Source organism: Carlito syrichta, unplaced genomic scaffold (genome assembly GCF_000164805.1).
Source record: "Carlito syrichta isolate Samal-C Ts95f unplaced genomic scaffold, Tarsius_syrichta-2.0.1 Scaffold303106, whole genome shotgun sequence".
NCBI lineage: Eukaryota > Metazoa > Chordata > Mammalia > Primates > Tarsiidae > Carlito > Carlito syrichta.
This window is the reverse complement of record NW_007247202.1, coordinates 86,317-101,394: the sequence shown is the minus strand read 5'-3', so window position 1 is coordinate 101,394 and position 15,078 is coordinate 86,317. Positions and strand designations below refer to the sequence as shown.

Sequence of the window (15,078 nt, the reverse complement as noted above, 5' to 3'; positions counted from 1 at the left end):
GGTGCTGGAAAAACATGCAGAAGACTCAAAGACCCCTATCTATCCCCATACACAAAAATGAACTCTAAATGAATCACAGTCCTAAATGTTAAACCTCAAACAAAGAACCTTAGAAAACCAGGACACACCCTTATGGAAATTGGAACTGGCATCCAATTCCTGAACAAAACCCAAAACACATGGGTCATAAGAGATAAGATAGACAAGTGGGACCTCATTAAACTGACAAGCTTCTGAAAAGCCAAAGAAACTATCAAGAAAGCAGGAAGACAGCCCACAGACTGGGAAAATGTATTTGCCAACTCCATGTCTGAAAAAGGCCTAAGATCGTGGATCTACAAGGAACTCAAACGTGCTGAAAGAAAAAAACAAACAACCCCATTACAAAGTGGGCAAAAGATATAAACAGACACTTCACAAAAGAAGACATATGAGCAGCCAATAGACACATGAAGAAATGTTCAACCTCACTAATCATCAAGGAGATGCAAATTAAAACTACACTGAGATAGCATCTAACTCCAGTCAGAATGGCCATTGTAAATAACTCAAAAAATAACAGATGCTGGAGAGGATGTGGTGAAAAGGGAAAACTTCTACACTCTTGGTGGGAGTGTAAACTAGTGCAACCTCTGTGAAAACAGTGTGACGATTCCTAAAAGCTCTAAATATCGACCTCCCATATGACCCTGCAATCACTCCACTGGGAATATACCCTGAAGAACTCCAATCACTCTATAAAAAAGATACGTGTACACGAATGTTCATTGCAGTATTGTTCACAATAGCAAGAACCTGGAACCAACCATGCTGTCCATCAAAAGAGGACTGGATTTAAAAAATGTGGTACATAAACACGATGAAATACTATGCAGCCATTAAAAAAAAACAAAATCATGAATTTCGCAGCAACCTGGATGGAACTAGTGTCTATAATACTGAGTGATCTTTCATAGCAACAAAGATGTGAGTATTACATGTTCTCACTCATAAGTGGACCTTGAACATCTATCGTAATACTATAAGAAAAGGATCGACAATGGTGGGAATCTATGGGGGGGGACAGGAAGGGCAAGGGTGATGGGATTAATGGTAGTCTGGGGATGGGGGGACACCTTATCAACAAGGGTGCCTGAATGATGCATATTTGTATACCTAACCCTTAACTGTACCCCACAATTTTAAAATAAAAAATACATAATTGAAATTTTAAAATGCAATAAAGAGCATCAACAGTAAAAAAAGAAAATACATCAGTAGAGTGTTCCAATCAGGAAAACCATCATATGCAAAGGCCCAGAGGCCAGATAGGGTAATCAGAGTGATGAAAACAGAAATGCCAGGTAAAATATGGGACATCCAGGTAAATGTAAATTTCAGATAAAAAATACATTTTTTCCCCCTGAGTCAGTGTCTAACTCTGTCACCCAGACTGGAGTGCAATGGCATGTTCATGGTTCACTGCTGCCTTGATCTTCTGATCTCAGGAGATCTTTCTGCCTCATCTCTCGAGCAGTTGGGACTCAAGCACACACCACTATGTTCAGCTAATTTTTAAAATTTTTTTTATAGAGATGAGGTCTTGCTATGTTGCCCAGCCTGGTCTCGACCTCCTGATCTCAAGCAGTCCACCTGCTTCAGGCTCCTAAAGTGCCGGGAGCCACTGCGCCCAGCCATAATCTACACTTTTTAAGTATTAATTATGTTGCATCCAATGTTTGGGATCTACTTATGCTAAAAAATGATGGATTATTTGTTTGCAATTCTCCTTTACCTGGGGTTCCTGCCTATTATCTGGCAGTTCATAAGAAAAGCCTCTGGAGTGCCAGCAGCTTGCCCTTCACCCATCTCACCTCCTATCTACACTCACAGTAGAGGTTTCCATCTGCCTTGGTCCTTATATGAAAATCAAGAAAACTCCACAGTAAGTGTCTGCAAAAAACCAGTTCTACTGACTTGCAGAGAGGGCAACAATCTAGCTGAATTTTTAAAAAACTTTTACTGAGAACCTTGAACAGAACATATTAACCAGTCATCTTGTGATAAGGGAATGAGTTGGCACTTTTCTTCAAATCTTCAAATCTAGAGCCCAGGAACACTAAAACCTGTGGGAGGGGCCTTCCCTTAACATGACTCCACCCTTGTCAGTGGGAGGAAACTGTTGGAATGAACAGGCACCTTATAAACACATCAGGACCTGGTATTGAGTAGTTGAGCCAGAAGGGTGGCAGCTTCAACAAGGTAAGTACTGATCTTATACATCTTCCACATGCGTCACACTATCCCTTCTAGGTCGCCAGAAAAGTACTTTAAAATGTGTCCTCAGAGCAAGAAAAATTCTGTTTTATGCTCCTACTGTGCCTTCTTTGTGTGCTTGAGTGTATCGGCTGCTTTTGGATACATCGTGTGAAGTTTAATAATAAACACAGGAGACTCTTGAAAAGATACTTACTTGGAATAAAGTATTGTAATGTGAATAAGTATGTCATTGTAAACCCTGTATACATTTTGGGAGGTTAAGGATGACAAGGACTTTCAAGGGAAAAAATGAGGAGTGCATAACGGTGTGGAAAGAATTATCCCTAGCCACAAACATCAGTAACAGTGGAAGGTTACATGGGCAGTTGCTGGGCAGATGTCCTTGCAGAAGTATCTTTAGCGCAATGTTGCAGTGGCCTTTGAGAAAGGTTCTGTTTTTTTGTGTAATTCTCTTTGTTGTTGTTATCAAACATAAAAGTGTGAGAAGCCGCTCTTCATGGCCATTCCCAGCTCTATTTGTCAGGCTGTTCTTAAGTGTTTCAATTTTCATTCTGACAATTTTCTTAAGTATTACAGAAATGAAGAAAGAAGAATTTAGAAAACTTGGGCATGAGAATTTAATGATGTAAGAAAAATTAATCACATGTGGTGAAAAAAGAGATGGTGCCATTTAAAAAAATCTGAGCAGATAGCCAGTGTCAGAGGAAATGTAGTTTATGCTCAAGTTGATTTCTCCATAAAAGTAGTGTACACAATTGTGACCTTGGTTTGGCAAGATCTCAGATTTGGGATTCCCAAATGACCAGTGAATGGAACATGCATCTGGAGAGTTTCATGTCTCCAGCTGCTTCCCAAACCTCCATCTCCTGCTGAGAAAAGAGCCACCAATACCAGCCAAACACAGTTCTAATTGACCACTTGATGGCCAATGCACTCACATGAGCACTTGCCTTTGTAAGACATGCTTTGTGATTTGTTGCCAAGTGTTGATGCCTTTGGTGTTTCGATGTTTCTTTAAGATCAGGATCCTTCTAAAGGTAGGCAGAATTTTCTCAGCAACTGTCTGGATGTTGGAAGTGAATCTAAGTCTGTAGAACATTTAGTTTTATAGAGCAAAACTTGGATCCATGCCCTGAACAAAATGAAGAAGAATAATGTCCTTCCAGGGAATTTTCCTATTCCCTGTTCAATCAGTATGTGTTAATCCTTGACCTTAGCCCAGTTAAAACATTTGCCTGAATATTCTGCTGTTTCCAAATTTCTCTTTCTTCGTCATTCTGGAGACAGGCTCACTTCTTTAATGATTCTGTTTAAAAATTGAGTCTGATAATCAGGATTGGCTGATCAATTATCATGATTTCATTATTTAACTTGTTTGTACTATTCATTCTCGTCAAGCAACTTGATCATATAAACAGGTACATATGTGTATAAAAATGTTTAAAAATTTTTTTTAGTTGATGTCTCACTCTGTTGCCCATGTTGGAGTGCAGTGGCATGATCATGGCTCACCGCAGCCTTGACCTCCTGGCTTTAGGCGACCCTCCCGCCTCAGTCTCCCAAATAGTTGGAACTACAATTGCATGCCACCAAACCCCGCTAATTACTTGATTTTTTTTTTTTTTTTTTTTGTAGAGACAAGGACTTGCTATAATTGCTTAGGCTAGCCTGTAACTCCTGAATTTGACCTTTCCTCCTGCTTTGGCCTCCCAAAGAGCCGAGATTACAGGCGTGAGGCACCCTGTCCAGCCTTACATAGAATAATTGATAGGCTAAAATAAAATAACTGATAGATAGAGAGAGAGAGAGATGACAGAAAGAGGACTTGTGCTATCAAATATGTTTAGAGACTCATCTGTTTTCCAAGACTGGATCTTATTGCTGAGTGTCGTATGAATTTTATGTACACCATCTCATTTCTCAACAGCCTGTAGAAGAAGTTACTGCTATCTCTATTGTCAGAAGAGAAGATTGAGGCTCAGAGGTTGAACAACTTACTAAGTTCATGTACCTCATAATGGAAGGAGTTGTGATTTATCACTGTCTGCCTTCTCTCTTATAAGAAATGCTGTAATTGGGACCACCCTGGAGACATTACTCTTGTAATTTGCTACTAGAATTATCATAGTTTATGTTCCTTTCAAAACAAGTTCATTCTTACTGAGCAAAATGTGGTTATACTAGCCTTCCACTCACGCAGTTTTTTAGGCATTCTAGGTGAAGCTAGGTACATTGTTATTAATTATTTCTTAGACTAATTGAGCCCTTGATAAACTGCTAAAAGAAAGGAACTGAATCCAGTGTTCCTTTCTCTCCCTCCCTTTCAACCTTTAGTAGGCTAATGGAATCTGAATGGCAAGATATAAAACAGGTCCTCTGATATAGGAAGAGAGGGTGTCGTGTTCCCTGGTAGAGTGGAAAATCTCTTGACCTGCAGTGAGAGGGAGGTCAGAGTTACCAACAATTAACAAGTGTGCAGGCATGGGTAAGTTGCTCTATCTCTCTGAACTGCAGTGTGCCATCTTAAGTAGGATATTCAGAGCTATTTCTCAGGGATGGTCTAGCAAGTGGATTCACTAATGAGATACTGACCACAGATGAGAACTAACATGTGTGTGACACCTGGCAAATCATTGAGGATCTCTGGTTCTCATTTTCTGTTGACCCAGCAGAGCTCTATAGGCACTTTTGTCCAGCTTTGGCCTGATCTTTTGAGAGGGTGATGAAAGTCACTTAAAAGCAGGAGTGTTCTGATAAAATATTATGTAACATAGAAATTCATTTCCCTGTGTAACATGATCCTCAGCCAATGGTCAATGGAGCATTGTGTAAGGATTTGGACCACTTGACAGTGAACTCCAATCCATAATGATTAAGCAAACACGCTCCTTGGGCTTCTCTGAATCATTCTTCTAATTTCCCATTCCGCTGAATCATGCTACTAATTTCCTATGATAAGAAAGTACAATATGCAAAATATCCAATTACAAGACAGGGTGAGTTGCTTAGGTATGTTTTTAAAGAATTCCTTACTTTCTAGATAGTAGACTATTGAGTTCCACATTTTAAAATGTGGATATTTACAACATTTTGATGCCTAAAACTCAATTCAAACTGAAGTTGCTAGACATACATCCGTTGGTAAAGACAAGTATATTTTGTTTCAAACTCAACGATCACAAAACTTTGCAAGTAAAATCTTAATGTTTTATAACAAGTTAGGACTTGGAGAGAAAATGCAAACATCCCTCTCTATCATTCACACTCATGATACAATTTGTTGTGCCTGTCCCTAAAGCCACTGATTTTCATTCTCTGGTTCTCTGCCATGTTCTACTTCCCAGGCAGCCTGGGATAGAGAAAGGGCTACCAACGTCCTTGCCTAGATCCAATCAGTGTATCTTTTGCCATTCTCAGGGACAAAATGTGCGTGTGCATGTACACACAACCACACACACGACACACACAGAATTGACTCTAAAAACTCAGATGACATTACTTATCCTTTCCACATTCAATGCACTCCAATCTTTTCAATTTTCTTCTTTAAAATGTATAGATTTTACAATCCACTGAAGGACTGCCATTCATGTTTTGAAAAAACACAAACGAAAATAAATCCAGATTTTATTTATTTATTTTTGGGACAAGGTCTCTCTCTGTTGCACAGACTGGAGTGCAATGGTGGGGTCGTAGCTCCCTGCAGCTTTCAACTTCTGGGCTCAAGCGATCTACCACCTCAGTCTCCCAAAGTACTGGGACTACAGGCAAGAGCCTCTGTGCATGGCCAGACTTTATTTTTCAACAGCGGTGGGTTTGAATCACAGATCCACTACTTACCTTTGGGCAAGTCACACCAAAGCCCTCAGTAGCTTGAACTGTAAAAATCAGACTTATAGTAGAATTCACCTGAGTGATGTTTTTAAGATAAAATGGAGACAGATTTGTGAGAAGGTCCAAAGTGTGACTGACAATGAAGAAGTGTTAGCTCCTTCCAGAGTCTGTTAACGCATGTTAGGAGATGTTAATGCAACATCTCTTCTTCTAGGAGATAAAACAAAATGACCACAATAGAGGTAGAATACAGAATTCTCACATAAGCAAGGAATTAGACTCTCTGTCTGTGGAAATAATTTGGGTCTTTTGAGTGATAGCTAAGTAAGTCTGAGGCCTAATCTCTGCTTTTGATTAAATAGAGACGAACTGTCTAAGAGCTGAAGAGGGACTATGCCTTCTCCACGTCCTCCCTGTCACTGACATCCTCTGATTTCAAGGCCACCTCACGGGTTCCCAGGGCCTTCACCTGTGTGGGTTCCAGGTCTGCCTTCTGTTTAGCCCTGGGTGTGGGTTTTCATGCCTCTCAAGAACAGGAGTGTGACTGTGGACACGGCATTTAACCTCTCTGAAATTCACTTTCATTAATGGGGAATGAAGATAATAACTGTTTCATGGGGCTGTTATTAGGATTAAAGACATAACTTATTGAAGGGGACTAGCATTGGAGAAGGAACATTGGGAGGTTTTCAATAAATACTAGTTTTCTAATTCTTCCTCTTCCCACTAACTCCTATACATGCATTGTGACCACATGCTCTTACTTATTATCCTGCCAAGAATAGTTACTTGTGACCCAATGGGGACTTGAGAGTGGTGTGGCGCAATGTGAGTGTGGCCGATGCTTGGTGACAATTTGGGCCAAAATAACATTCTAGGAACTCCTGCTACCCTGTCATGAAAAAGCCAGATGCTTCTTCAGTGTCAGTGGTGTTCAAACATACATCCCAAGTACATTTTTGCCTCATCCATCTATTCACTGATTCATTCTTGCTTAGGGAAACCAGGAGACTGCTATCATGGCGGGGAAGCCCAAGCTTCACTACTTCAATGGACGTGGCAGGATGGAGTCCATCCGGTGGCTCTTGGCTGCAGCTGGAGTGGAGGTAGGTTGTGAGTCCTGTCATCCTGTGTTGGATCTAAAATTCACTGTATCAGTTACTTTCCTCACATCAACCATGAGATGTTTCTTACTGAATGCCTTGTCAAGAGTTGTGCCTTAAATAAATATTGCCAGTTATCAAAAAAGAGATGAAATAATACATGATTAAATTTTCTTCACATAAAAATGAATAAGCCTTAAAATAAATTTAACAAACTAAACATAAATTAATAAGTATATTGGCAAACAAACTATAAGAAATAATTTATGGTGTATATAGAACAATAAAAACATGAACACTGGTTGAATATTTGATGACTGATGAATTATGGTTAATGTTTTAGGTATCATAATGTACTGCTACTATTATAAAATAATTTTTATGTTTTAGGAAAACACATTGAAATATTTAAGGATGAAATATATGGTATCTGAATTTTGTTCAAATTATGACACGGGGCGGGTGGGTGGGCGTAGAGAAGAGACAACAATGGCTTGGGTTGGTAACTGTTGAAGCTAGGTGAGGGGTCCAGGAGAAGATTATACTTTTCTGTTTAGTTTATAGTGTTACATATTTCCAAAATGAAAGGAGCAAAGCATATAATAGTAGAACATGAATGCAATTAAATTTAAATACAAACTACAATTAAGAGGCAAAAGTCAGTAACTACCTGCATGTTGAGACTGAATGCATTCTTTCAGTGATTATTTTTTCAGCCCCTAATAAGTGTCAGGCTCTGTGCTAGGTCCAAGGGGTAGACAGTGAACAAGATACAGTCCCTGACCTCACATCTCTGTAAGGATGCAGAAAAGTTAACAGGTGATTAAAATGAGGGTCAGGAACCCCTAGTCTAACCCATAGCGTTTCCCAATCTTACAAGCCCATTATTCCTGTGTTTAGACAAGAGGGTTCTGGATGGCTCTGTTGAGTGCTGCTCTCAGAGATATTACTAGAAAAACATTTACCAGTGCAGACCAGAGGCACTCAACACCTGTGGTGAGGGTTTTCCTGAAGGGTGTGCCCTTTGGTCTCATAGCAACATGGTGACCTTCACTTTGGTATTATAGTTCTTCCTTTGCTTCATGAAAACATTGGAATTAGCCTGATTCTTTCTCAATTTGATGAAGAAATGAGCGTACAAAAATCCAACAAAAGCCAATTCAGGTTGTTGTCTTTCTAGAAATGAATAACCTGTGACTATTGTTGTCCAAACTTCAACTTTGCAGTTCAGGGAAAGATTCAGACCCCTGGAATGAAGAGTTCAGTACAGGAAGTGAGGTAGGGGTGGAGTATAGAGCACCCCAGGCACCCTTGTTTCCATCCCAGATTAACTACAGGAGTCAAGATCAAGGGCTGACTGGAGAACATTGTTCAGGGCTTCTGTGTCCTTAGTGCCCAAAGATCGTTCTCTACAATCCAATCCATCAGCCTCATAAGAAACATCACACTTGCCAACCCCATGGTACCCCGATCACCTTGCTGTGATAACCACCAACCATACCTTATGTGTTTCTTCAACTGGAAACTTTATAATTGTTGGAACACACACCTCACTATCTATATAGCCTCACCCAATGGAATCATGGAAATCAGTAACAAACTCTGTTCCACCAAGCAAGTTAGAAACCTACTATCCCCTAATCTTTTCATGATTAAGAACTTCCTTTAAAGTATAACATGGAATGGAGTGAGGGAAATAATACCAGAAGCCTTGGTGACAGAATCCTAGGTGGATATTGGCATATACTCCATGGTGGGAACACATATGGTTGTGGTCTGATCTCACTTGGAAACACAGGCCTTCCTGAGATACTAAAATTTCATAACTAGAAAAACACCTTGGTCCTTTCTCTCAAGTGACATCCCTCTCCAAAATCATGACCTAACCAAGGACATTAATGGGGCCAGGGAGCAAGTAAAGTGAATCTACTAGAATGGACAACGATGTCCTGTGACCCAGACCCATTTCCCGATGAATCTAGTCTCAAATTCCAAATGGCCCTGACCAGACTCCTCTGTGTACCTGGCCAAACTTAGTAATCCTTCCTATTTCATATGATGTGCCAAACAGGGGCCAATCAAGTATGTAGTAATAATGTAGTTTGTAATGCTACGTAGTAAACTAACGTGAATCCTTTTACTGTTCTATTTCCAGTTTGAAGAGAAATTTCTAGAATCTGCAGAAGATTTGGACAGGTTAAGAAATGGTAAGGTTAAGTATCTAAATGCATCTCATAAGGGAATCTTGTAGAAAGTGAAGGATTTGACAGCAGTCAATACCTATGTGTATAGATGGCAGTTGAGAGTAGTGGAGACAGAAAACGTGGTTGGATTAGAAGGGGTAGGGTTCCTTGAACAAGTCCAGTAACTCCCTTGTGCCTACAAAGACTTCTTTCATTATTTGCTGAAAAAACCATCTCCAGCACCTGAGGAGTACCCCCTCCCTGCTCTCACATGTTTTCTACACCATGAGTGAGCTGAGGTCAGCTCAATATCTTAATGGTCCTCCCCATCCAAGGACACACATTAGACAAAAGGAGCAGATAGATGTGGCCATTATCTTGGGCTTTCTCATGTATGGGTTGTGTGACAAGGTAATATTGAAGCAATATTGTAGGCTTTGAAGTGGAAAGGACCCCTAATACTCTCCGAACTAAATGTCCCACCTTAAATGTCACCAACACCCAGAGACTTACTCTAGTAACTTCTCATTGTAAATGGCATCAACACAAAAATAAAAGAGACTCACTATATATCTGGATGGGAAGTAAAATCATGAATGAAACAAGCTAAAAAGTTAAAGCAAATTGAATAAGACAAGCAAAGAAGACAGTAGGCTGAAATTTTTTAAAGAAAATGCTATTCCAATTGAAAGTTTACCAGCAAGGAATCCTTTTTTTTTTTATCTTTAGTCATATCAATAATTCTCCCCCCTGAAAGAGTGGAACTCGTAGACATTCTACTCTCCTTTTCCTTTTCTTCTTCCTCAAGATGGGAGTTTGATGTTCCAGCAAGTACCCATGGTTGAGATTGATGGGATGAAGCTGGTACAGACCAGAGCCATCCTCAACTACATTGCCAGCAAGTACAACCTCTATGGGAAGGACGTCAAGGAGAGAGCCTTGTACGGTGTATTTTCTGTTCTGATATCAACAAATAAGCCTTGAGGACAGGACCATGACAGGGGGATAAAGACCAGTTGTAGGCTGGGCCTTGGGTTGGTACACTGAGGTTTAATGCTGCAGAGTCCTATAGGTATGATGGAAGAGTAACGTGGAACTTCAGGCAAGTTTAATTCTAGGGGAGATGCAGACCATGAATACAACACCAGGAAAAACTTTTCCAAACACTGATAATCAAATTCATGAGGATGATAGACTAATGACTCCAGGTACTCAGGCCCTCAGAGGGTGGAGTCCAATGGCTAGGGACAAGGGACACAGTATCTGAGTATCTGGAGCAGAAGGCTGGGGAGAGAAGGATCCGAGGGAGCTGAATCCAAAGTTCCAGTAACCCCAAGAATGATGACCAGGAACCTCTGGTGCCAGACAGTTATATGAACCGGCCCTCTTGAAAAGGGGTAGAAGAGGCTGGTGCCCAGGATGCTGGAGTTATTTTGACATTTTGATAAAATAACCAGATGTATTGAATACCACCAATGCTCTGAGGTCTCCTCCTATAGTGCTGGGACTACATGACTCAAAATAAGCTCTTGTATTTACCGGACTCACTGGCTCATGTCTGCAACCCCAAAACTTTGGAGACTGAGGTGAGAGGATTGTTTGAGCCCCGAAGTTTGAAACCAACCTGGGCAACATAGCAAGACCTCGTCTCTACATAAATAAACAAACAGACAATAAACAAAATGATTGGCTGGGTGTAGTGGCATGAGCTTGTAGTCTCAGGGAGAACTGCTAATATTGGGCATAGGGTAAGCGGGACATGTAAAGTGATGAGAAAGGAGGAGAGAAATAACTGAGTGGCTGTACCAGGGTCTCTCTGAGATTGACTTAGGGGGCAGGTCCTTGACTATTTGCATCACACCAGGTTTATGCATAGAATACACAAAAGGTTACCAGTGGGTACAGATTTCCTTAACAGGGTGATAAAAAAATGTTCTAGAATTAGAGAGTGACAATATTTGCAGATTTTTTGACTATATTAAAAACTGAATAGTATATCTTAAAAGATTAGCTTTTATGATATGTGACTATAGGTCAGTGATGCTGTCCTTTTAAAAAGTACCATGGGAAACCTAGTTTAACACAAAAGGAACAAATGGTGTCCTATAATATACAGTGGTTTTAACTGTAAGAAAGGGCACCAAGAAGGGGCTATTTTAGGTGGGGTCTTGAAAAATGCAAACATGGCTAGAGGTGGACAAGAGCACAAGGACAGGGTTGTGGAAGTGTTTTATAAAAAATAACAGGAAGAACTGCTAATATTGGGCATAGAGTAAGTGGGAGGTGTAAAGTGATGAGAAAGAAAGAGAGACATAACTGAGTGGTTGTACCAGGGTCTCTCTGAGATTGACTTAGAGGGCAGGTCTTTGGCTGTTTGCATCACACCAGGTTTATGCATAGAATGCACAACACGAGAGTTTGCAAATTCTAGAATAGTATCGATGGATTCACCAACTTCTCTCATGATTCCTACTCTGGATGGTCACCAATGCTTCTTGTACCTCAATTTGGTCATGTATAATACCACAATTTTAGACATATATATATGGCAGGAGACATTTGACAGCTTTTGTCTTTCAGGATTGATATGTACATAGAAGGTATGACAGATCTGAATGAAATGATCCTGCTTCTGCCCTTAACTCCGCCTGACCAAAAAGATGCCAAGGTTGCCTTGATCAAAGAGAGAACAACAAATCGCTATTTCCCTGCCTTTGAAAAAGTAAGTGAAGTTGTTCAGCATTTGAGGCTCGTGAGTTTAGAGAACAGTTGAACAATAGTGCCTGGGCATCGGTGGGACCTTGACCTTCACTTCCAATGAGACTTCCTGAACGCCAGTGCAGCACTCCGAGTCTCAAGGCATTTTATAAAAACAGTTTGTGAAGAACAATTGTATCACATATATTCAAATGGTAATTTTCCAGGAAAATTTTACCTTATTAGAACTCAATACAAAATTTTCTATTAAGAAAATTTCTTGTGCATAGTTAGAATGTGGGTTGTAGATGGCTCAGAGCCACACTAGAGTTGGATCTAGATTCTATAGAACACCATGAGCATCAATTCAAGAGGAGTATGATGAAAGCAATACACCAAAAGTATTCTGGCACCATCTGTAGGAAAACATGAGCCCTACTTCTCAGCAAGAGACTATTGTAGTGCTTCAGGGGTGGATGGGAAGCATCTAAAAGGGAAGGTGGCAGTAGAATGGAGAAGATGGAGGATTTTTTATGTGTTTCATAGAAACTGTAACTGCAGACATCAGGCCAATTCACCCCTACACACCTCAGCTTGCTGATTATTCATTGTATAAATTTGGCGTCAAGACACTGTTGCAAGAAAGATGATCATATCAGGTTTACTTCAGATCCAAGAGGGAAGGAGTAAGAAATGATGTAAGCTAACAAGAGTAGAATGATTCTCTGAAAAAGTCTATGCCTGGGTGAAGTGTGCTGTTAGAAAGATGGAGTTACAGCCCAAGGGCAATTGAACGAAGAGAGCAGAGCACAGAGCCATGTTCTAAAATGTCAACATTATATGCTCTGGGGTATGGGGCAGACAGAAATATGCTGCCACGGGTCCCCTGGCCCGTGGAAGATGCAAGTTGGGTGGGTGGTGTGGAAAGCACAGTGGCATGGAATGAAAGAGAAAATGGCAGCCTGGGCTTTGCTGAGAAGTGAGCAGAATGACTTTTGCCCTTTCTCAATGAATTGGACTGTAGAAAAAAGTCTGGATCTCTGGTCCTGCCACAGTGGTGGGAGAGTCAGGTTGGAGAGGCTCAGGGGGAAGCAGGACCCAGCTTGACTATGCCTGTGTTCATAATCTGACTCCTCAAATCCTGCAGGTCTTAAAGAGCCATGGCCAAGACTACCTTGTTGGCAACAGGCTGAGCCGCGCTGACATTCAGCTGGTTGAACTTCTCTATGAGGTGGAGGAGGTTGACCCCAGCCTCATCGCCAACTTTCCTCTGCTGAAGGTGACCCAGTTTCCAGCCTCCACATGGGTGCTGATGGAGGGGTCTCAGTTGGTCTTTTGTGGGAGGGGCTCAGATTTCCTGGGTTGGGTTCATGGTGGCATCAGTCTTGGCTCCACTTTGAGCCTGTGATTTGTCAATTGCAGGCCCTGAAAACCAGAATCAGCAACCTCCCTGCTGTGAAGAAATTTCTGCAGCCTGGCAGCCAGCGGAAGCCTCCTATAGATGCGAAAAAGTTAGAAGAAGCAAAGAAGATTTTCAAGTTTTAATAAAGCAGACATGGAGGCCAAGTTCATGCAAGATCAATCTTTAAGGATTTGCAGCAATGAAGTGCTCCCTAAATGTTGGTTGTGGCTATTGTGAAGCTAATGAACTTTTTCAAATTATACGATAAACAATCAAACCCTAATGAGCAGACTTAGGTAAAATTCATTTCATTTCTTTTCTTGTATTGAGTCTGGGTCTCGCTCTGTGGTTGGAGTGCAGTGGCACAATCTCAGCTCACCGCAGCTGAGCCTTCCTGAGCCTTCTGCCTCAGTTTCCCTAGTTGTTATGACTACAGCCACATGCTATCACATTCTGATTTTTTTTTTTTCTTTTTGAAAAAATTTTTTTCTGTTTGTTAGGATCTGATAGGAAATCAGATTTCAAATCTCCCCCTATGCTGCTTCTTTTTGGAATTAAAATTTTAATTTAAATGAAAATGTGGATGATGTACCTTGATTGACATTTTCAAGAACTGTCCTCTAACATTGATCATGTTCAAAGTGTCAAGTATAGAAATCATCTCTGACATCCTCAGATTTGTACAGGAAAAGAGTTACCCATCTGGGGAAAGTCATGATGAAATGTCCTTTTCTTTAAGAGCTATTTATTATCATAAAAACATTCTTTCTTATGCATTTTCAAAGAGCTGTTATGTCTACTTGTACTTTACAGTGTCTAGAAAGTGAAGACATAGTAAAGAACAAAGCAGTCCTGCCCTCTTTTCCTGAGTGGCCCTGCTGTCCCTCACAGCACATACCAGGCACATCCTCTGTCTGCTCCTCCTTGCTCTGTGGGACCCCGGCTTGAGCCCCACTCTCAGTTCTCTCCTGATGCTCAGGCCTGGGCTCCCAAGATACAGACTATGCATGTGAACTACATTGAAATAACTACATCTGGCTGGGTGTGGTGGCTCACACCTTAACCCCAGTACTTTGGGAGGCTGAGATGGGAGGATTGTTTGAGCCCAGGAGTTTGAGACCAACCTGGGCAACATAGCCAGACCTTATCTATACAAAAAATCAAAAATTAGCCAGTCTTGGTGGCATACACCTGCAATCCCCGCTACTTTGGAGACTGAGATAGGACGGTTGCCTGAGCCCAGAAGGTTGAGGCTGCTATGAGCCATGGTCATGTCACTACACTCCAGCCCGGAAGACAGAGTGAGACCCCAACTCAAAAGAAAAAAAAAGAAAGAACTACATGTAAGATCATGCTTTCCCTGGCCTGTCACCATGCCAGAGGGCTTGGATAAGGAGCAATTCCCACCTTCAGCCATATACGGGGCTTGTAATGTTCTTTCTCCCAGGACACCCAGACTTTGGCATGCTGAGTTCTCCTTCTCCAGAGTGAGCTCCCACATTTGGAGTGGGTAAGGGAGCAACAGGTACTCGGGGCTCCCGGCTGCCTCCCCACCCTAGGCTCTTCTGCACTTAGAACCAGAGTGGTTCTTCTAAAAGGC

The 15,078-nt window shown here is 41.2% G+C and overlaps 1 protein-coding gene across 4 annotated transcripts; it reads left to right on the top strand.

Moving 5' to 3' along the window:
- The first annotated feature begins 7,085 nt into the window (after window positions 1-7,085).
- Window positions 7,086-13,698, top strand: LOC103260052 (glutathione S-transferase A3). Of its 4 annotated transcripts, none has more exons than XM_008057688.1 (6): window positions 7,092-7,199; window positions 9,352-9,403; window positions 10,188-10,320; window positions 11,960-12,101; window positions 13,224-13,355; window positions 13,499-13,698. In XM_008057688.1, exons 1-6 carry the CDS (start codon window positions 7,113-7,115, stop codon window positions 13,619-13,621), a joined length of 669 nt encoding a protein of 222 aa, XP_008055879.1. In that variant the 5' UTR covers window positions 7,092-7,112; the 3' UTR covers window positions 13,622-13,698. The 4 variants fall into 4 exon arrangements, with proteins under 4 accessions (XP_021567827.1, XP_021567826.1, XP_008055879.1 ...); XM_021712150.1 differs by having other exon boundaries at window positions 13,224-13,363; window positions 13,562-13,672; XM_021712152.1 differs by lacking the exon at window positions 10,188-10,320 and having other exon boundaries at window positions 7,086-7,199; window positions 13,499-13,693.
- The last annotated feature ends 1,380 nt before the right edge of the window (window positions 13,699-15,078 follow it).